The sequence below is a fragment of the Oncorhynchus kisutch genome, unplaced genomic scaffold (genome assembly GCF_002021735.2).
Source record: "Oncorhynchus kisutch isolate 150728-3 unplaced genomic scaffold, Okis_V2 Okis03b-Okis08b_hom, whole genome shotgun sequence".
NCBI lineage: Eukaryota > Metazoa > Chordata > Actinopteri > Salmoniformes > Salmonidae > Oncorhynchus > Oncorhynchus kisutch.
The window spans coordinates 18,244,259-18,267,747 of NW_022261980.1; the positions used below are offsets into that span (position 1 = coordinate 18,244,259).

Below are 23,489 nucleotides of genomic sequence, written 5' to 3' on the forward strand. Positions count from 1 at the left end.
GTGGGTTGGATGGTTTGGCTGAGTTTTTAAAGAGAGAAGGCTTCTGCAGGCCAGCACTGATGTCAGAGTGGTTTGTGTGTGTGTGTGTGTGTGTGTGTGTGTGTGTGTGTGTGTGTGTGTGTGTGTGTGTGTGTGTGTGTGTGTGTGTGTGAGGGGGAGGAATGAGGGGAAATTAGTAGTGTATGAGACCAACGTTACAGTAGCTATAAGACCTTTCCAGACCTTTCCAGAAGGAAAATCACAGGAAATAAGCATGAAATGAAAAAGTAGACTAGACATTCTGTAGAAAATTTGGTTTGACCAGTTAAATACTTTTTTCACTAGTGTGAGAGAAAGTGAGGGAGAGAGAGAGAGAGAGAGAGAGAGAGAGAGAGAGAGAGAGAGAGAGAGAGAGAGAGAGAGAGAGAGAGAGAGAGAGAGAGAGAGAGAGAGAGAGAGAGAGAGAGAGAGAGAGAGAGAGAGAGAGAGAGAGAGAGAGAGAAAAGGGCAACCAGTGAGGAACAAACACCATTGTAAATACAACCCATATTTATGCTTATTTATTTTATCTTGTGTCCTTTAACCATTTGTACATTGTTAAAACACTGTATATATATATATAATATGACATTTGTAATGTCTTTATTGTTTTGAAACTTCTGTATGTGTAATGTTTACTCTTCATTTTTATTGTTTATTTCACTTTATATATTCACTTTATATATTATCTACCTCACTTGCTTTGGCAATGTTAACACATGTTTCCCATGCCAATAAAGCCTTTGAATTGAATTGAGAGAGAGAGATACAGAGAGAGAGAATATCTACATTTCAGGTCCTTGTATGGTCAAACCAACGTGGTATGATAGCGCCACCTGCTGTTGGGACACGTGCAGTGTCTGTGAAATGAGAAATGGTGGCGTTGCTAAGAGGATTAAAGCTGAACGCTGAGTGGCTACTCATTTTACTATAAGCCAATGAAATTAGCGGTTGTATTGAGGTGCAAAGCGTCTGGATACGAGTCGGGTAGTTGGCTTCTGTAAAGACTTCTTGACTCTTATTGAATATGAAATATTCAATAAATTTTGAATACAAAAAATGGTCTTATTAGCTACTTAGTTAGCTACTCTTTATTATAGGGTTAGGGTTAGACAAACAACAAACATCAACAGCGTCTTCCTCCAACCAAATCAACCATCAATCCGACATCAGGACAGGATGTCAACATTTAGCTTCAGGAGAAGTGGAAAGAAAGCCTTTGTAAGTCAAGTCTCTTCCCTCACTCTGACTCTCAGACAGCTCTGCTTCTTACTAGACTAGTTAGCCAGCCAACTTCGTCTCTCTGCTTCTTACTAGACTAGTTAGCCAGCCAACTTCGTCTCTCTGCTTCTTACTAGACTAGTTAGCCAGCCAACTTCGTCTCTCTGCTTCTTACTAGACTAGTTAGCCAGCCAACTTCGTCTCTCTGCTTCTTACTAGACTAGTTAGCCAGCCAACTTCGTCTCTCTGCTTCTTACTAGACTAGTTAGCCAGCCAACTTTGTCTCTGCTTCTTACTAGACTAGTTAGCCAGTCAACTTTGTTTCTGCTTCTTACTAGACTAGCTAGCCAGCCAACTCTGTCTCTCTGCTTCTTACTGGACTAGTTAGCCAGCCAACTTTGTCTCTCTGCTTCTTACTAGACTAGTTAGCCAGCCAACTTTGTCTCCCTGCTTCTTACTAGACTAATTAGCCAGCCAACTCTGTCTCTCTGCTTCTTACTGGACTAGTTAGCCAGACAACTTGGTCTCTCTGCTTCTTACTGGACTAGTTAGCCAGACAACTTTGTCTCCCTGCTTCTTACTGGACTAGTTAGCCAGCCAACTCTGTCTCTCTGCTTCTTACTAGACTAGTTAGCCAGCCAACTTTGTCTCCCTGCTTCTTACTAGACTAGTTAGCCAGCCAACTTTGTCTCCCTGCTTCTTACTAGACTAATTAGCCAGCCAACTCTGTCTCTCTGCTTCTTACTGGACTAGTTAGCCAGACAACTTGGTCTCTCTGCTTCTTACTGGACTAGTTAGCCAGACAACTTTGTCTCCCTGCTTCTTACTGGACTAGTTAGCCAGACAACTTGGTCTCTCTGCTTCTTACTAGACTAGTTAGCCAGACAACTTGGTCTCTCTGCTTCTTACTAGACTAGTTAGCCAGACAACTTGGTCTCTCTGCTTCTTACTGGACTAGTTAGCCAGCCAACTTTGTCTCTCTGCTTCTAACTAGACTAGTTAGCCAGCCAACTTGTCTCTCTGCTTCGAGAAGGGAAGAGACTTACTCTGAAATGGATTAAAGTGTATTTTTCCCTCATCAATCTACACACAATACTCCATAAGAACAGGTTTTTATATAGTTTTTGCTAATTTATAAAAAATAAAAAGCTGAAGTATCACATTTCCATAAGTATTCAGACCTTTTACTCAGTACTTTGTTGATGCAGCTTTGGCAGCGATTACAGCCTCCAGTCTTCTTGGGTATGACGCTACAAGCTTGGAACACCTGTATTTGGGGAGTTTCTCCCCTTCTCTGCAGATCCTCTCTGTGTGTTATACAGGAAGTGATGCTGTGGTCCGTGGGAGTGTGTGTGTTATACAGGAAGTGATGCTGTGGTCCGTGGGAGTGTGTGTGTGTGTGTGTGTTATACAGGAAGTGATGCTGTGGTCCGTGGGAGTGTGTGTGTTATACAGGAAGTGATGCTGTGGTCCGTGGGAGTGTGTGTGTGTGTGTGTGTTATACAGGAAGTGATGCTGTGGTCCGTGGGAGTGTGTGTGTTATACAGGAAGTGATGCTGTGGTCCGTGGGAGTGTGTGTGTGTGTTATACAGGAAGTGATGCTGTGGTCCGTGGGAGTGTGTGTGTTATACAGGAAGTGATGCTGTGGTCCGTGGGAGTGTGTGTGTGTGTGTGTTATACAGGAAGTGATGCTGTGGTCCGTGGGAGTGTGTGTGTTATACAGGAAGTGATGCTGTGGTCCGTGGGAGTGTGTGTGTGTGTTATACAGGAAGTGATGCTGTGGTCCGTGGGAGTGTGTGTGTGTGTGTTATACAGGAAGTGATGCTGTGTTTCCGTGGGAGTGTGTGTGTGTGTGTGTGTTATACAGGAAGTGATGCTGTGGTCCGTGGGAGTGTGTGTGTGTGTTATACAGGAAGTGATGCTGTGGTCCGTGGGAGTGTGTGTGTGTGTTATACAGGAAGTGATGCTGTGGTCCGTGGGAGTGTGTGTGTTATACAGGAAGTGATGCTGTGGTCCGTGGGAGTGTGTGTCTGTGTGTTATACAGGAAGTGATGCTGTGGTCCGTGGGAGTGTGTTATACAGGAAGTGATGCTGTGGTCCATGGGAGTGTGTGTGTGTGTGTTATACAGGAAGTGATGCTGTAGTCCGTGGGAGTGTGTGTGTGTGTTATACAGGAAGTGATGCTGTGGTCCGTGGGAGTGTGTGTTATACAGGAAGTGATGCTGTGGTCCGTGGGAGAGTGTGTGTGTGTTATACAGGAAGTGATGCTGTGGTCCGTGGGAGAGTGTGTGTGTGTTATACAGGAAGTGATGCTGTGGTCCGTGGGAGTGTGTGTGTTATACAGGAAGTGATGCTGTAGTCCGTGGGAGTGTGTGTGTTATATAGGAAGTGATGCTGTGGTCCGTGGGAGTGTGTATTATATAGGAAGTGATGCTGTGGTCCGTGGGAGTGTGTTATACAGGAAGTGATGCTGTGTTCACCATATTTGGAAACATTTGGTCAGTCTACTTGTCTCAAAGATACTTCTCGTCAACTCCATAACCATCAACTTCCATGTTAACATCATCTCCTCACACCTCATCAACTCACCTTCACTGTGTTGTGGTGAACGTTTCCCCCTAACAAGGTTTGTTTTGATTTAGAGGCACATAGCTCACGGCTTGATCCCTGCAGCCACCATCGCCCCCCGGCCTGCTGTACCCCGTACCCCTCCCCCTCGCAGCCCGTACCCCTCTCCAGAAAGACCCAGGTACCTATATGGAACATACACCTCACAAACGGATCTGCATCCCAAATGGTATCCTGTACCCTATATAGAATGCACACCTTTTCACCAGGGCCCGTAGGATAGTGCGTTTATGTAGGGAATAGGGTGTCATTTGGGATGCACTCTCAACTCTGTCTGATGTCTTTCTCTCCTCTTCCCTTCTCGTTCCTTGTCTCCTCGTTCCTTGTCTCCTCGTTCCTTGTCTCCACTTCCCTTGTCTCCACTTCCCTTCTGGTTCCTTGTCTCCTCGTTCCTTGTCTCCACTTCCCTTCTGGTTCCTTGTCTCCTCGTTCCTTGTCTCCACTTCCCTTGTCTCCACTTCCCTTCTGGTTCCTTGTCTCCTCGTTACTTGTCTCCTCGTTCCTTGTCTCCACTTCCCTTCTGGTTCCTTGTCTCCTCGTTCCTTGTCTCCACTTCCCTTGTCTCCTCTACCCTTCTCATTCCTTGTCTCCTCGTTCCTTGTCTCCTCATTCCTCGTCTCCACTTCCCTTCTCTCCTCTTCCCTTCTCGTTCATTGTCTCCACGTTCCTTCTTTCCTCTACCCTTCCACCCTCTTCTGTCATCCTTTTTCCTTCTAACCTTATTGCCATGACTCTCAGATGACTTATTGTACATGTAAGTATGAATGACTATGTGAATTCTGACTTATCTATCCTAAAACCTCTTATTACAGGTGACATCATCTCACCTGGGCTAAAACCTGTTATTACAGGTGACCTCATCCCATCTGTCTTAAAACCTCGTATTACAGGTGACATCATCTCACCTGGGCTAAAACCTGTTATTACAGGTGACATCATCCCATCTATCCTAAAACCTGTTACTACAGGTGTTCTCATTCCATCTGTCCTAAAACCTGTTATTACAGGTGACCTCATCCCATCTGTCCTAAAACCTGTTACTACAGGTGACCTCATCCCATCTATCCTAAAACCTGTTATTACAGGTGACCTCATCCCATCTGTCCTAAAACCTGTTATTGTAGGTGACCTCATCCCATCTATCCTAAAACCTGTTATTACAGGTGACCTCATCCCATCTATCCTAAAACCTGTTATTACAGGTGACCTCATCCCATCTATCCTAAAACCTGTTATTACAGGTGACCTCATCCCATCTGTCCTAAAACCTGTTATTGTAGGTGACCTCATCCCATCTATCCTAAAACCTGTTATGACAGGTGACCTCATCCCATCTATCCTAAAACCTGTTATTACAGGTGACCTCATCCCATCTATCCTAAAACCTGTTATTACAGGTGACCTCATCCCATCTATCCTAAAACCTGTTATTACAGGTGACCTCATCCCATCTATCCTAAAACCTGTTATTACAGGTGACCTCATCCCATCTATCCTAAAACCTGTTATTACAGGTGACCTCATCCCATCTGGGCTAAAACCTGTAATTACAGGTGACCTCATCCCATCTGGGCTAAAACCTGTAATTACAGGTGACCTCAGCCCATCTGGGTTTAAACCTGTTATTACAGGTGACCTCATTCCATCTGTCCTAAAACCTGTTATTGCATGTGACCTCATCCCATCTGTCCTAAAACCTGTAATTACAGGTGACCTCATCCCATCTGGGCTAAAACCTGTAATTACAGGTGACATCATCCCATCTGGGTTAAAACCTGTAATTACAGGTAACCTCATCCCATCTGGGTTAAAACCTGTAATTACAGGTAACCTCATCCCATCTGGGTTAAAACCTGTAATTACAGGTAACCTCATCCCATCTGGGTTAAAACCTGTAATTACAGGTAACCTCATCCCATCTGGGTTAAAACTTTAGTGTCACGGACTTATAAGTATCACTTGTTTTTGTTGTTGACTCCCATCTGTGCTTAATGAACCCTTATCCATCTGTGTTTAATGAACCCTCATCCATCTGTGTTTAATGAACCCTCATCCATCTGTGTTTAACGAACCCTCAACCATCTGTGTTTAATGAACCCTCATCCATCTGTGTTTAATGAACCCTCATCCATCTGTGCTTAATGAACCCTGATCCATCTGTTTTAATGAACCCTCATCAATCTGTGTTTAATGAACCCTCATCCATCTGTGTTTAATGAACCCTCATCCATTTGTGTGTTAATGAACCCTCATCCATCTGTGCTTAATGAACCCTCATCCATCTGTGTATTTATGAACCCTCATCCATCTGTCTGTTAATGAACCCTCATCCATCTGTGCTTAATGAACCCTCATCCATCTGTGTGTTAATGAACCCTCATCCATCTGTGTGTTAATGAACCCTCATCCATCTGTGTGTTAATGAACCCTCATCCATCTGTGTGTTAATGAACCCTCATCCATCTGTGCTTAATGAACCCTCATCCATCTGTGCTTAATGAACCCTCATCCATCTGTGTTTAATGAACCCTCATCCATCTGTGTTTAATGAACCCTCATCCATCTGTGTTTAATGAACCCTCATCCATCTGTGTTTAATGAACCCTCATCCATTTGTGTGTTAATGAACCCTCATCCATCTGTGCTTAATGAACCCTCATCCATCTGTGTATTTATGAACCCTCATCCATCTGTCTGTTAATGAACCCTCATCCATCTGTGCGTTAATGAACCCTCATCCATCTGTGTGTTAATGAACCCTCATCCATCTGTGTGTTAATGAACCCTCATCCATCTGTGCTTAATGAACCCTCATCCATCTGTGTGTTAATGAACCCTCATACATCTGTGTGTTAATGAACCCTCATCCATATGTGTGTTTATGAATCCTCATCCATCTGTGCTTAATGAACCCTCATCCATCTGTCTGTTAATGAACCCTCTTCCATCTGTGCTTAATGAACCCTCATCCATCTGTGCTTAATGAACCCTCATCCATCTGTGCTTAATGAACCCTCATCCATCTGTGCTTAATGAACCCTCATCCATCTGTGTGTTAATGAACCCTCATACATCTGTGTGTTAATGAACCCTCATCCATATGTGTGTTTATGAATCCTCATCCATCTGTGCTTAATGAACCCTCATCCATCTGTCTGTTAATTAACCCTCATCCATCTGTGCTTAATGAACCCTCATCCATCTGTGCTTAATGAACCCTCATCCATCTGTGCTTAATGAACCCTCATCCATCTGTGCTTAATGAACCCTCATCCATCTGTGCTTAATGAACCCTCATCCATTTGTGTGTTAATGAACCCTCATCCATCTGTGCTTAATGAATCCTCATCCATCTGTGTTTAATGAACCCTCATCCATCTGTGCTTAATGAACCCTCATCCATCTGTGCTTAATGAACCCTCATCCATCTGTCTGTTAATGAACCCTTAATGAACCCTCATCCATCTGTCTGTTAATGAACCCTTAATGAACCCTCATCCATAGTGACAATGTGTTTTCTACTTTTGTCTGTATCCTCCACTTCCTCTTTAACTCGTCTTTCTGTCCGTACTACAGGTCTGCCTTGGCAGCCGCCATCTTGTCGTCGTCGTTGACCGGCCGGACCATCGCCCTCCCTCCTGCACGCCCCAGATCCTTCTCCGAGAGTGACTGCTCACGCTCAGAGACACACACCACGTTTGAGCCTTACGCCAGCACAGCGCTCTACACTAGGTAGGCCGCCTTTGCTTGTTGGTGTCACTCAGAATCCGTCAACATCAGAGTCAATTCTTCTGCGATTCCTTGCATCCTATCTCCTAGCGTCTTGTTTGAAACGTATTGGAGGAGAAGGCTCAAGGTCCCTCAGACCTTCTTCTCCAATACGTTTTGAGGAGGAGTCAAGGACAGATGAATTGAGAGAGAGCCTGCAGTGACACCTACAGATGCCGTATCTTAATTTGACCCAGTTTTTCACAGCAGGAAAATAATCCTGCAGCAACAGGAAATGTGAATTATTATGTGGATTATAATTATATACATGTTTTGTGGTGGTTGATATATTTTCTCATTAGGGCAAAATAACATCTGACATTTTTTAAGTGGAAAATTATAAACCTTTTTAAACTTTGAATCCTGCAACAACATGATGATCAAATGAAGATCCTATATCTGTAGTAGGTCACTTACAGTAGTCTGCCCTCAGTGACCAAAGCTGTGAATCAGTGATACCAGAGGAGTAGATCTGTGATCTCTCTCTCTCATGTCTTTATTTAGAGACGGAGAGCCAGAATCTTTGGCTGGCCGGCCTCGCTTGCCCTCTCCTGGGCTCTCTGAAGACCATGATGATGAAGAGGAGGAGGAGGACTTAGAGAGTTCGGTTCTGTCAGATGAAGATGGTCATGTCTACCAGTCTCTGGATCGCCGGGGGAGAAGTCAGACCAGAGACGGATATGACATCTACGCCCGGCCTGTAAAACAGGTAGGAAGAGTTTGGGTCATGACCTCTACACCCGGCCTGTAAAACAGGTAGTAAAACTGTAAAACATGTGGCACGGTAATACAATGTTTGTCCTGAATACAGTGTTATGTTAGGGGCAAATCCAATACAACACATTACTGAGTATCACTCCTCATATATTCAAGCATAGTGGTTGCTGCATCATGTTATGGGTATGCTTGTCATCGTTAAGGACCGGGGAGTTTTTCAGGATTAAAATAAAATGGAATGGAGCTAAGCACAGGCAAAATCCTAGAGGAAAACCTGGTTCAGTCTGCTTTCCACCAGACACTGGGAGATGAATTCACCTTTCAGCAGGACAATAACCTAAAACACAAGGCCACATCTACACTGGAGATGAATTCACCTTTCAGCAGGACATTGACCTAAAACACAAGGCCAAACCTACACTGGGAGATGAATTCACCTTTCAGCAGGACAATAACCTAAAACACAAGGCCAAACCTACACTGGGAGATGAATTCACCTTTCAGCAGGACAATAACCTAAAACACAAGGCCAAATCTACACTGGGAGATGAATTCACCTTTCAGCAGGACATTAACCTAAAACACAAGGCCACATCTACACTGGGAGATGAATTCACCTTTCAGCAGGACATTAACCTAAAACACAAGGCCACATCTACACTGGGAGATGAATTCACCTTTCAGCAGGACATTAACCTAAAACACAAGGCCAAATCTACACTGGGAGATGAATTCACCTTTCAGCAGGACATTAACCTAAAACACAAGGCCAAATCTACACTGGGAGATGAATTCACCTTTCAGCAGGACATTAACCTAAAACACAAGGCCACATCTACACTGGGAGATGAATTCACCTTTCAGCAGGACATTAACCTAAAACACAAGGCCAAATCTACACTGGGAGATGAATTCACCTTTCAGCAGGACATTAACCTAAAACACAAGGCCACATCTACACTGGGAGATGAATTCACCTTTCAGCAGGACAATAACCTAAAACACAAGGCCACACCTACACTGGGAGATGAATTCACCTTTCAGCAGGACATTAACCTAAAACACAAGGCCACACCTACACTGGGAGATGAATTCACCTTTCAGCAGGACAATAACCTAAAACACAAGGCCACATCTACACTGGGAGTTGCTTACCAAGAAGGTAGTTAATGTTCCTGAGTGGCCGAGTTATAGTTTTAACTTAAATCTACTTGGAAATCTTTGTCAAGACCTGAAAAGGTTTGTCTAGTAATGATCAACAACCAATTTGACAGAGCTTGAAGAATTTAGAAAAAAATAATGGGCAAATGTTGGACAATCCAGGTGTGGAAATCTCTTAGGGTGTTATCACATATTAAACGAACACATCTCAGTCCTCTTTAAAGTGAACTCTGGGGCAGAAAAGGACCCATCTCAGTCCTCTTTTTAAAGTGAACTCTGGGGCAGAAAAGGACCCATCTCAGTCCTCTTTTTAAAGTGAACTCTGGGGTAGAAAAGGACCCATCTCAGTCCTCTTTAAAGTGAACTCTGGGGCAGAAAAGGACCCATCTCAGTCCTCTTTTTAAAGTGAACTCTGGGGCAAAAAAGGACCCATCTCAGTCCTCTTTTTAAAGTGAACTCTGGGGTAGAAAAGGACCCATCTCAGTCCTCTTTAAAGTGAACTCTGGGGCAGAAAAGGACCCATCTCAGTCCTCTTTTTAAAGTGAACTCTGGGGTAGAAAAGGACCCATCTCAGTACTCTTTTTAAAGTGAACTCTGGGGTAGAAAAGGACCCATCTCAGTCCTCTTTAAAGTGAACTCTGGGGCAGAAAAGGACCCATCTCAGTCCTCTTTAAAGTGAACTCTGGGGCAGAAAAGGACCCATCTCAGTCCTCTTTAAAGTGAACTCTGGGGCAGAAAAGGACCCATCTCAGTCCTCTTTAAAGTGAACTCTGGGGTAGAAAAGGACCCATCTCAGTCCTCTTTAAAGTGAACTCTGGGGTAGAAAAGGACCCATCTCAGTCCTCTTTAAAGTGAACTCTGGGGCAGAAAAGGACCCATCTCAGTCCTCTTTAAAGTGAACTCTGGGGTAGGAAAGTAGGTTAATATTTATGCACGTTCAAGTTTTCATTTTTTTTGTCTGTCTTGTTTGTTTCACAATAAACTATATTTTGCATCTTCAGGCATATTGTGTAAATCAAATGACACAAACCCCCTAAAAAAAAAACCTTCCGTAAGCCACTGGAGGCGTTTGGGGCATTGACAGGGCTGCTGCAACTTTTAAGGCCCAACCAACCCGTAACCCCATAACAGGCTCTGAATTAAAGATAGTCTTTAAAAAGATATGACTCTGTTAGAGAGGAACAAGCCAAGGGCTTAGAGGGTTTCAGACTGGGGTGGAGGTGACGGCATCATGACAGGACAGAGTGTCTGAGAGGAACGAGCCAAGGGCTTAGAGGGTTTCAGACTGGGGTGGAGGTGACGGCATCATGACAGGACAGAGTGTCTGAGAGGAACGAGCCAAGGGCTTAGAGGGTTTCAGACTGGGGTGGAGGTGACAGCATCATGACAGGACAGTGGCAATTCAACTGTCTTCTCTGTAAACCCTGTATTCAACTGTCTTCTCTTTAAACTCTGAATGGCAATTCAACTGTCTTCTCTTTAAACTCTGAATGGCAATTCAACTGTCTTCTCTTTAAACTCTGAATGGCAATTCAACTGTCTTCTCTTTAAACTCTCAAGCTGTGTGTGTTGTGTTAAATCCTTGTCTATGTTTTCCAGAGTGATGTTCTGTCAGAGGGCAGAGAGGAGACTGATGACTCTGCCTTCGACATAGTGTCCCCTCTACCCCCAGGTTGGTCCCCACACACACCAAACACACTGTCTGCACTCACTATTCAGACTATTATTATAAAATATAGCTCTGTATTCCAGAGGAAGCTGAGGTTCAACAGATGTTTCCATAATTAATATATCTCTGTTTTCCAGAGGAAGCTGAGGTTCATCAGATGTTTCCATAATTAATATAGCTCTGTATTCCAGAGGAAGCTGAGGTTCAACAGATGTTTCCATAATTAATATAGCTCTGTATTCCAGAGGAAGCTGAGGTTCATCAGATGTTTCCATAATTAATATAGCTCTGTATTCCAGAGGAAGCTGAGGTTCAACAGATGTTTCCATAATTAATATAGCTCTGTATTCCAGAGGAAGCTGAGGTTCAACAGATGTTTCCATAATTAATATAGCTCTGTATTCCAGAGGAAGCTGAGGTTCATCAGATGTTTCCAACACCAGTTCAGAAGGTAAAACACTTCTTCTTTATTTTTTATCTTTCTGCTGTCATTTTTGCCCTTGAGATTGTCTGCATCCCAAATTATTCCCTATATATAGTGCACTACTTTAGACCAGAGCCCTATTCCCTATATAGTGCACTACTTTAGACCAGAGCCCTATTCCCTATATAGTGGTACTACTATAGACCAGAGCCCTATTCCCTATATAGTACACTACTATAGACCAGAGCCCTATTCCCTATATAGTGCACTACTTTAGACCAGAGCCCTATTCCCTATATAGTGGTACTACTATAGACCAGAGCCCTATTCCCTATATAGTGCACTACTTTAGACCAGAGCCCTATTCCCTATATAGTGCACTACTTTAGACCAGAGCCCTATTCCCTATATAGTGGTACTACTATAGACCAGAGCCCTATTCCCTATATAGTGGTACTACTTTAGACCAGAGCCCTATTCCCTATGTAGTGGTTCTACTATAGACCAGAGCCCTATTCCCTATATAGTGCACTACTTTAGACCAGAGCTAGGGTTGAAGAATTAGGCTACTGCTCTCTGTACCCTTTCTCTCATTCTCTCTCTGACCTACACTCACCAGGGTTTCCGTTAGCAAGAAATTGTCGACTTTTGCAAAAAAATCCCACTGCAAAATAATGATGTTGAGGGAGCATGTGTCTGGTTTCTCTAAATAATGATGTTGAGGGAGCGTCTGGTTTCTCAAAATAATGATGTTGAGGGAGCGTCTGGTTTCTCTAAATAATGATGTTGAGGGAGCGTCTGGTTTCTCAAAATAATGATGTTGAGGGTGTGTCTGGTTTCTCTAAATAATGATGTTGAGGGAGCGTCTGGTTTCTCTAAATAATGATGTTGAGGGAGCGTCTGGTTTCTCAAAATAATGATGTTGAGGGAGCGTGCGTCTGGTTTCTCTAAATAATGATGTTGGGGGAGCGTGTGTCTGGTTTCTCTAAATAATGATGTTGAGGGAGCGTGTGGTTTCTCTAAATAATGATGTTGAGGGAGCGTGCGTCTGGTTTCTCTAAATAATGATGTTGAGGGAGCGTCTGGTTTCTCTAAATAATGATGTTGAGGGAGCGTGCGTCTGGTTTCTCTATCCATTGATGGAAGTACCAGTCAATGTACAAACAATACACTGGACCGTCATGCTTATTGGTCTATAACTTCATTAGCATAATATAGTGGATTTAAATGGGCCTGGACCGTCATGCTTATTGGTCTATAACTTAATTTGCATAATATAGTGGATTTAAATTGGCCTGTGTGTATTTTGGTTAGTCATCATGTATCTTATTTATCCAACACAACTATCACATTGTATTTGTCACCTGCGTCGAATACAACAGGTGTTTCACCTTACAGTGACTTACAAGCCCTTAACCAACAAGGCAGTTTTAAGAAAAATAAGAGTTAAGAAAAATATTTACTAAATAAACTAACGAGTCAAATGTGATGGGGGTACAGGTTAGTGGAGGTAATTGAGGTAATATGTAGGTAGAGTTAGTGACTAGGTAATAAACAGAGCTACAGATGGGGGTACAGGTTAGTGGAGGTAATTGAGGTAATATGTAGGTAGAGTTAGTGACTAGGTAATAAACAGAGCTACAGATGGGGGTACAGGTTAGTGGAGGTAATTGAGGTAATATGTAGGTAGAGTTAATGACTATGTATAGGTAATAAACAGAGCTACAGATGGGGGTACAGGTTAGTGGAGGTAATTGAGGTAATATGTAGGTAGAGTTAGTGACTAGGTAATAAACAGAGCTACAGATGGGGGTACAGGTTAGTGGAGGTAATTGAGGTAATATGTAGGTAGAGTTAATGACTATGTATAGGTAATAAACAGAGCTACAGATGGGGGTACAGGTTAGTGGAGGTAATTGAGGTAATATGTAGGTAGAGTTAGTGACTAGGTAATAAACAGAGCTACAGATGGGGGTACAGGTTAGTGGAGGTAATTGAGGTAATATGTAGGTAGAGTTAGTGACTAGGTAATAAACAGAGCTACAGATGGGGGTACAGGTTAGTGGAGGTAATTGAGGTAATATGTAGGTAGAGTTAGTGACTATGTATAGGTAATAAACAGAGCTACAGATGGGGGTACAGGTTAGTGGAGGTAATTGAGGTAATATGTAGGTAGAGTTAGTGACTAGGTAATAAACAGAGCTACAGATGGGGGTACAGGTTAGTGGAGGTAATTGAGGTAATATCTAGGTAGAGTTAGTGACTAGGTAATAAACAGAGCTACAGATGGGGGTACAGGTTAGTGGAGGTAATTGAGGTAATATGTAGGTAGAGTTAGTGACTATGTATAGGTAATAAACAGAGCTACAGATGGGGGTACAGGTTAGTGGAGGTAATTGAGGTAATATGTAGGTAGAGTTAGTGACTAGGTAATAAACAGAGCTACAGATGGGGGTACAGGTTAGTGGAGGTAATTGAGGTAATATCTAGGTAGAGTTAGTGACTAGGTAATAAACAGAGCTACAGATGGGGGTACAGGTTAGTGGAGGTAATTGAGGTAATATGTAGGTAGAGTTAGTGACTATGTATAGGTAATAAACAGAGGTACAGATGGGGGTACAGGTTAGTGGAGGTAATTGAGGTAATATCTAGGTAGAGTTAGTGACTAGGTAATAAACAGAGCTACAGATGGGGGTACAGGTTAGTGGAGGTAATTGAGGTAATATGTAGGTAGAGTTAGTGACTAGGTAATAAACAGAGCTACAGATGGGGGTACAGGTTAGTGGAGGTAATTGAGGTAATATCTAGGTAGAGTTAGTGACTAGGTAATAAACAGAGCTACAGATGGGGGTACAGGTTAGTGGAGGTAATTGAGGTAATATCTAGGTAGAGTTAGTGACTAGGTAATAAACAGAGCTACAGATGGGGGTACAGGTTAGTGGAGGTAATTGAGGTAATATGTAGGTAGAGTTAGTGACTAGGTAATAAACAGAGCTACAGATGGGGGTACAGGTTAGTGGAGGTAATTGAGGTAATATCTAGGTAGAGTTAATGACTATGTATAGGTAATAAACAGAGCTACAGATGGGGGTACAGGTTAGTGGAGGTAATTGAGGTAATATGTAGGTAGAGTTAGTGACTAGGTAATAAACAGAGCTACAGATGGGGGTACAGGTTAGTGGAGGTAATTGAGGTAATATCTAGGTAGAGTTAGTGACTAGGTAATAAACAGAGCTACAGATGGGGGTACAGGTTAGTGGAGGTAATTGAGGTAATATGTAGGTAGAGTTAGTGACTAGGTAATAAACAGAGCTACAGATGGGGGTACAGGTTAGTGGAGGTAATTGAGGTAATATGTAGGTAGAGTTAGTGACTAGGTAATAAACAGAGCTACAGATGGGGGTACAGGTTAGTGGAGGTAATTGAGGTAATATCTAGGTAGAGTTAGTGACTAGGTAATAAACAGAGCTACAGATGGGGGTACAGGTTAGTGGAGGTAATTGAGGTAATATCTAGGTAGAGTTAGTGACTAGGTAATAAACAGAGCTACAGATGGGGGTACAGGTTAGTGGAGGTAATTGAGGTAATATGTAGGTAGAGTTAGTGACTAGGTAATAAACAGAGCTACAGATGGGGGTACAGGTTAGTGGAGGTAATTGAGGTAATATCTAGGTAGAGTTAGTGACTAGGTAATAAACAGAGCTACAGATGGGGGTACAGGTTAGTGGAGGTAATTGAGGTAATATCTAGGTAGAGTTAGTGACTAGGTAATAAACAGAGCTACAGATGGGGGTACAGGTTAGTGGAGGTAATTGAGGTAATATGTAGGTAGAGTTAGTGACTAGGTAATAAACAGAGCTACAGATGGGGGTACAGGTTAGTGGAGGTAATTGAGGTAATATGTAGGTAGAGTTAGTGACTAGGTAATAAACAGAGCTACAGATGGGGGTACAGGTTAGTGGAGGTAATTGAGGTAATATGTAGGTAGAGTTAGTGACTAGGTAATAAACAGAGCTACAGATGGGGGTACAGGTTAGTGGAGGTAATTGAGGTAATATGTAGGTAGAGTTAGTGACTAGGTAATAAACAGAGCTACAGATGGGGGTACAGGTTAGTGGAGGTAATTGAGGTAATATCTAGGTAGAGTTAGTGACTAGGTAATAAACAGAGCTACAGATGGGGGTACAGGTTAGTGGAGGTAATTGAGGTAATATGTAGGTAGAGTTAGTGACTAGGTAATAAACAGAGCTACAGATGGGGGTACAGGTTAGTGGAGGTAATTGAGGTAATATGTAGGTAGAGTTAGTGACTAGGTAATAAACAGAGCTACAGATGGGGGTACAGGTTAGTGGAGGTAATTGAGGTAATATGTAGGTAGAGTTAGTGACTAGGTAATAAACAGAGCTACAGATGGGGGTACAGGTTAGTGGAGGTAATTGAGGTAATATGTAGGTAGAGTTAGTGACTAGGTAATAAACAGAGCTACAGATGGGGGTACAGGTTAGTGGAGGTAATTGAGGTAATATGTAGGTAGAGTTAGTGACTAGGTAATAAACAGAGCTACAGATGGGGGTACAGGTTAGTGGAGGTAATTGAGGTAATATGTAGGTAGAGTTAGTGACTAGGTAATAAACAGAGCTACAGATTGGGGTACAGGTTAGTGGAGGTAATTGAGGTAATATCTAGGTAGAGTTAGTGACTATGTATAGGTAATAAACAGAGCTACAGATGGGGGTACAGGTTAGTGGAGGTAATTGAGGTAATATCTAGGTAGAGTTAGTGACTAGGTAATAAACAGAGCTACAGATGGGGGTACAGGTTAGTGGAGGTAATTGAGGTAATATGTAGGTAGAGTTAGTGACTAGGTAATAAACAGAGCTACAGATGGGGGTACAGGTTAGTGGAGGTAATTGAGGTAATATGTAGGTAGAGTTAGTGACTATGTATAGGTAATAAACAGAGGTACAGATGGGGGTACAGGTTAGTGGAGGTAATTGAGGTAATATCTAGGTAGAGTTAGTGACTAGGTAATAAACAGAGCTACAGATGGGGGTACAGGTTAGTGGAGGTAATTGAGGTAATATGTAGGTAGAGTTAGTGACTAGGTAATAAACAGAGCTACAGATGGGGGTACAGGTTAGTGGAGGTAATTGAGGTAATATCTAGGTAGAGTTAGTGACTAGGTAATAAACAGAGCTACAGATGGGGGTACAGGTTAGTGGAGGTAATTGAGGTAATATCTAGGTAGAGTTAGTGACTAGGTAATAAACAGAGCTACAGATGGGGGTACAGGTTAGTGGAGGTAATTGAGGTAATATGTAGGTAGAGTTAGTGACTAGGTAATAAACAGAGCTACAGATGGGGGTACAGGTTAGTGGAGGTAATTGAGGTAATATCTAGGTAGAGTTAATGACTATGTATAGGTAATAAACAGAGCTACAGATGGGGGTACAGGTTAGTGGAGGTAATTGAGGTAATATGTAGGTAGAGTTAGTGACTAGGTAATAAACAGAGCTACAGATGGGGGTACAGGTTAGTGGAGGTAATTGAGGTAATATCTAGGTAGAGTTAGTGACTAGGTAATAAACAGAGCTACAGATGGGGGTACAGGTTAGTGGAGGTAATTGAGGTAATATGTAGGTAGAGTTAGTGACTAGGTAATAAACAGAGCTACAGATGGGGGTACAGGTTAGTGGAGGTAATTGAGGTAATATGTAGGTAGAGTTAGTGACTAGGTAATAAACAGAGCTACAGATGGGGGTACAGGTTAGTGGAGGTAATTGAGGTAATATCTAGGTAGAGTTAGTGACTAGGTAATAAACAGAGCTACAGATGGGGGTACAGGTTAGTGGAGGTAATTGAGGTAATATCTAGGTAGAGTTAGTGACTAGGTAATAAACAGAGCTACAGATGGGGGTACAGGTTAGTGGAGGTAATTGAGGTAATATGTAGGTAGAGTTAGTGACTAGGTAATAAACAGAGCTACAGATGGGGGTACAGGTTAGTGGAGGTAATTGAGGTAATATCTAGGTAGAGTTAGTGACTAGGTAATAAACAGAGCTACAGATGGGGGTACAGGTTAGTGGAGGTAATTGAGGTAATATCTAGGTAGAGTTAGTGACTAGGTAATAAACAGAGCTACAGATGGGGGTACAGGTTAGTGGAGGTAATTGAGGTAATATGTAGGTAGAGTTAGTGACTAGGTAATAAACAGAGCTACAGATGGGGGTACAGGTTAGTGGAGGTAATTGAGGTAATATGTAGGTAGAGTTAGTGACTAGGTAATAAACAGAGCTACAGATGGGGGTACAGGTTAGTGGAGGTAATTGAGGTAATATGTAGGTAGAGTTAGTGACTAGGTAATAAACAGAGCTACAGATGGGGGTACAGGTTAGTGGAGGTAATTGAGGTAATATGTAGGTAGAGTTAGTGACTAGGTAATAAACAGAGCTACAGATGGGGGTACAGGTTAGTGGAGGTAATTGAGGTAATATCTAGGTAGAGTTAGTGACTAGGTAATAAACAGAGCTACAGATGGGGGTACAGGTTAGTGGAGGTAATTGAGGTAATATGTAGGTAGAGTTAGTGACTAGGTAATAAACAGAGCTACAGATGGGGGTACAGGTTAGTGGAGGTAATTGAGGTAATATGTAGGTAGAGTTAGTGACTAGGTAATAAACAGAGCTACAGATGGGGGTACAGGTTAGTGGAGGTAATTGAGGTAATATGTAGGTAGAGTTAGTGACTAGGTAATAAACAGAGCTACAGATGGGGGTACAGGTTAGTGGAGGTAATTGAGGTAATATGTAGGTAGAGTTAGTGACTAGGTAATAAACAGAGCTACAGATGGGGGTACAGGTTAGTGGAGGTAATTGAGGTAATATGTAGGTAGAGTTAGTGACTAGGTAATAAACAGAGCTACAGATGGGGGTACAGGTTAGTGGAGGTAATTGAGGTAATATGTAGGTAGAGTTAGTGACTAGGTAATAAACAGAGCTACAGATTGGGGTACAGGTTAGTGGAGGTAATTGAGGTAATATCTAGGTAGAGTTAGTGACTATGTATAGGTAATAAACAGAGCTACAGATGGGGGTACAGGTTAGTGGAGGTAATTGAGGTAATATCTAGGTAGAGTTAGTGACTAGGTAATAAACAGAGCTACAGATGGGGGTACAGGTTAGTGGAGGTAATTGAGGTAATATGTAGGTAGAGTTAGTGACTAGGTAATAAACAGAGCTACAGATGGGGGTACAGGTTAGTGGAGGTAATTGAGGTAATATCTAGGTAGAGTTAGTGACTAGGTAATAAACAGAGCTACAGATGGGGGTACAGGTTAGTGGAGGTAATTGAGGTAATATGTAGGTAGAGTTAGTGACTAGGTAATAAACAGAGCTACAGATGGGGGTACAGGTTAGTGGAGGTAATTGAGGTAATATCTAGGTAGAGTTAGTGACTAGGTAATAAACAGAGCTACAGATGGGGGTACAGGTTAGTGGAGGTAATTGAGGTAATATCTAGGTAGAGTTAGTGACTAGGTAATAAACAGAGCTACAGATGGGGGTACAGGTTAGTGGAGGTAATTGAGGTAATATCTAGGTAGAGTTAGTGACTAGGTAATAAACAGAGCTACAGATGGGGGTACAGGTTAGTGGAGGTAATTGAGGTAATATGTAGGTAGAGTTAGTGACTAGGTAATAAACAGAGCTACAGATGGGGGTACAGGTTAGTGGAGGTAATTGAGGTAATATCTAGGTAGAGTTAGTGACTAGGTAATAAACAGAGCTACAGATGGGGGTACAGGTTAGTGGAGGTAATTGAGGTAATATCTAGGTAGAGTTAGTGACTAGGTAATAAACAGAGCTACAGATGGGGGTACAGGTTAGTGGAGGTAATTGAGGTAATATGTAGGTAGAGTTAGTGACTAGGTAATAAACAGAGCTACAGATGGGGGTACAGGTTAGTGGAGGTAATTGAGGTAATATGTAGGTAGAGTTAGTGACTAGGTAATAAACAGAGCTACAGATGGGGGTACAGGTTAGTGGAGGTAATTGAGGTAATATGTAGGTAGAGTTAGTGACTAGGTAATAAACAGAGCTACAGATGGGGGTACAGGTTAGTGGAGGTAATTGAGGTAATATCTAGGTAGAGTTAGTGACTAGGTAATAAACAGAGCTACAGATGGGGGTACAGGTTAGTGGAGGTAATTGAGGTAATATGTAGGTAGAGTTAGTGACTAGGTAATAAACAGAGCTACAGATGGGGGTACAGGTTAGTGGAGGTAATTGAGGTAATATCTAGGTAGAGTTAGTGACTAGGTAATAAACAGAGCTACAGATGGGGGTACAGGTTAGTGGAGGTAATTGAGGTAATATCTAGGTAGAGTTAGTGACTAGGTAATAAACAGAGCTACAGATGGGGGTACAGGTTAGTGGAGGTAATTGAGGTAATATGTAGGTAGAGTTAGTGACTAGGTAATAAACAGAGCTACAGATGGGGGTACAGGTTAGTGGAGGTAATTGAGGTAATATCTAGGTAGAGTTAGTGACTATGTATAGGTAATAAACAGAGCTACAGATGGGGGTACAGGTTAGTGTAGGTAATTGAGGTAATATCTAGGTAGAGTTAGTGACTAGGTAATAAACAGAGCTACAGATGGGGGTACAGGTTAGTGGAGGTAATTGAGGTAATATCTAGGTAGAGTTAGTGACTAGGTAATAAACAGAGCTACAGATGGGGGTACAGGTTAGTGGAGGTAATTGAGGTAATATCTAGGTAGAGTTAGTGACTAGGTAATAAACAGAGCTACAGATGGGGGTACAGGTTAGTGGAGGTAATTGAGGTAATATGTAGGTAGAGTTAGTGACTAGGTAATAAACAGAGCTACAGATGGGGGTACAGGTTAGTGGAGGTAATTGAGGTAATATCTAGGTAGAGTTAGTGACTAGGTAATAAACAGAGCTACAGATGGGGGTACAGGTTAGTGGAGGTAATTGAGGTAATATGTAGGTAGAGTTAGTGACTAGGTAATAAACAGAGCTACAGATGGGGGTACAGGTTAGTGGAGGTAATTGAGGTAATATCTAGGTAGAGTTAGTGACTAGGTAATAAACAGAGCTACAGATGGGGGTACAGGTTAGTGGAGGTAATTGAGGTAATATCTAGGTAGAGTTAGTGACTAGGTAATAAACAGAGCTACAGATGGGGGTACAGGTTAGTGGAGGTAATTGAGGTAATATCTAGGTAGAGTTAGTGACTAGGTAATAAACAGAGCTACAGATGGGGGTACAGGTTAGTGGAGGTAATTGAGGTAATATCTAGGTAGAGTTAGTGACTAGGTAATAAACAGAGCTACAGATGGGGGTACAGGTTAGTGGAGGTAATTGAGGTAATATGTAGGTAGAGTTAGTGACTAGGTAATAAACAGAGCTACAGATGGGGGTACAGGTTAGTGGAGGTAATTGAGGTAATATCTAGGTAGAGTTAGTGACTATGTATAGGTAATAAACAGAGCTACAGATGGGGGTACAGGTTAGTGTAGGTAATTGAGGTAATATCTAGGTAGAGTTAGTGACTAGGTAATAAACAGAGCTACAGATGGGGGTACAGGTTAGTGGAGGTAATTGAGGTAATATCTAGGTAGAGTTAGTGACTAGGTAATAAACAGAGCTACAGATGGGGGTACAGGTTAGTGGAGGTAATTGAGGTAATATCTAGGTAGAGTTAGTGACTAGGTAATAAACAGAGCTACAGATGGGGGTACAGGTTAGTGTAGGTAATTGAGGTAATATCTAGGTAGAGTTAGTGACTAGGTAATAAACAGAGCTACAGATGGGGGTACAGGTTAGTGGAGGTAATTGAGGTAATATGTAGGTAGAGTTAGTGACTATGTATAGGTAATAAACAGAGCTACAGATGGGGGTACAGGTTAGTGTAGGTAATTGAGGTAATATCTAGGTAGAGTTAGTGACTAGGTAATAAACAGAGCTACAGATGGGGGTACAGGTTAGTGGAGGTAATTGAGGTAATATGTAGGTAGAGTTAGTGACTAGGTAATAAACAGAGCTACAGATGGGGGTACAGGTTAGTGGAGGTAATTGAGGTAATATCTAGGTAGAGTTAGTGACTAGGTAATAAACAGAGCTACAGATGGGGGTACAGGTTAGTGTAGGTAATTGAGGTAATATGTAGGTAGAGTTAGTGACTAGGTAATAAACAGAGCTACAGATGGGGGTACAGGTTAGTGGAGGTAATTGAGGTAATATCTAGGTAGAGTTAGTGACTAGGTAATAAACAGAGCTACAGATGGGGGTACAGGTTAGTGGAGGTAATTGAGGTAATATCTAGGTAGAGTTAGTGACTAGGTAATAAACAGAGCTACAGCATCATAACAAAAGTCAATGAACAGCAGGTGTTCCTTTCATCTTTTCTTTCTTCTTTTTGTAAAGGGACATACTGTCGAGATTTTTACAATTTCGTGGTTTCCAATTGGTAGCTAGTCTTGTCCAATCACTGCAACTCCCGTAACGAACTCAGGAGAGGCGAAGGTCGACAGCCAACGCGTCCTCCGAAACAGGACCCCCTGCCAAGCCACACTGCTTCTCGACACACTGCTCGCTTAACCCGGGAAGCCAGCCGCACCAACGCGTCCTCCGAAACACGACCCCCTGCCAAGCCGCACTGCTTCTTGACACACTGCTCGCTTAACCCGGAAGCCAGCCGCACCAATGTGTCGTCGGAAACACAGTACATCTTTGATTGATTGATGAGATACTCTACCTCAGGCGAGCAAAACCTCGAGACTTCCTTAAATATTTGATTTTGCGCACCAGCTGTTATTTACAAATAGACACGGATCTCCACCCCTTGTCTTACCGGAGCAGCTGTTCTGTCTTGCCGATGGAAACACAGCATACAGAGGCCTGTTAGGCCTAACCCTGACCCGGAGCTACAGCCGGTCGCCGCCCCTCAGCCAGTACATTTCTGAGCTGCCAGTTACCTCTATGCTCAGGCGCTCCCTCAACATTAAGGGGACAGAGAAACCAGACACACGTTCCCTCAACATGAGCAGGACAGAGAAAACAGACACACGTTCCCCCAACATGATCAGGACAGAGAAACCAGACACACGCTCCCTCAATATGATCAGGACAGAGAAACCAGACACACGCTCCCTCAACATGATCAGGACAGAGAAACCAGACACACGCTCCATCAACACGAGCAGGACAGAGAAACCAGACACACGCTCCCTCAACATGATCAGGACAGAGAAACCAGACACACGCTCCCTCAACATGATCAGGACAGAGAAACCAGACACACGCTCCCTCAACATGATCAGGACAGAGAAACCAGACACACGCTCATTGCTCACATAGAGCACTCCAAACAGAAGACACTGAAAACATTTTACATATCTAGTAAATGAAAGCAAAACTCACAAGTTTAGCAGGTTGTGATCTCTGCAAACAACGTCTCCACTCCGAGAATGACTACGGTAAATGATTGTAATTAATACCTGCATTAACAGACATGAATGTAACCAAATGACAGGAAGTAACGGTGACCTATGTAATGGGGAATTTATTCGCCACACACCCCTCCCCCCTTTTCTCAACATTATAAATTATACTCCGGACACATCATCTTCTCAATATCTGAGATGCTTTTCACTGACAGCCTCAACTCCGTAATCAGCTAGGTTTATTGCCACCTGCCCTGCACAAATTGCGGGCTTCCCAATAGGCATATGCCTACGAGCTTGTGATCTGAAACAATCTACAGGTATTGTTTTTAAAGAAGCTTACTGATCCCTGATTCCACTGTGGCTAAGTCATGCTTTCTAGGGAAGTATTTTTGAATGATTCTTTCTGTAGAGACCCA

The 23,489-nt window shown here is 42.6% G+C and overlaps 1 protein-coding gene across 25 annotated transcripts in view; it reads left to right on the forward strand.

The window, feature by feature from the left end:
- Positions 1-1,078: 1,078 nt before the first annotated feature.
- cep89 (centrosomal protein 89) overlaps positions 1,079-23,489 on the forward strand; it is a 251,940-nt gene continuing 229,529 nt past the window's right edge. For all 25 annotated transcript variants that reach the window (XM_031812671.1, XM_031812681.1, XM_031812674.1 and 22 more), the window contains exons 1-6: positions 1,079-1,239; positions 3,882-3,988; positions 7,444-7,599; positions 8,140-8,344; positions 11,113-11,185; positions 11,590-11,633. In XM_031812671.1, the coding sequence (XP_031668531.1) occupies positions 1,198-1,239; positions 3,882-3,988; positions 7,444-7,599; positions 8,140-8,344; positions 11,113-11,185; positions 11,590-11,633 (627 nt within the window). In that variant the 5' untranslated portion in view covers positions 1,079-1,197. The remainder of the gene's footprint in view (positions 1,240-3,881; positions 3,989-7,443; positions 7,600-8,139; positions 8,345-11,112; positions 11,186-11,589; positions 11,634-23,489) is intronic.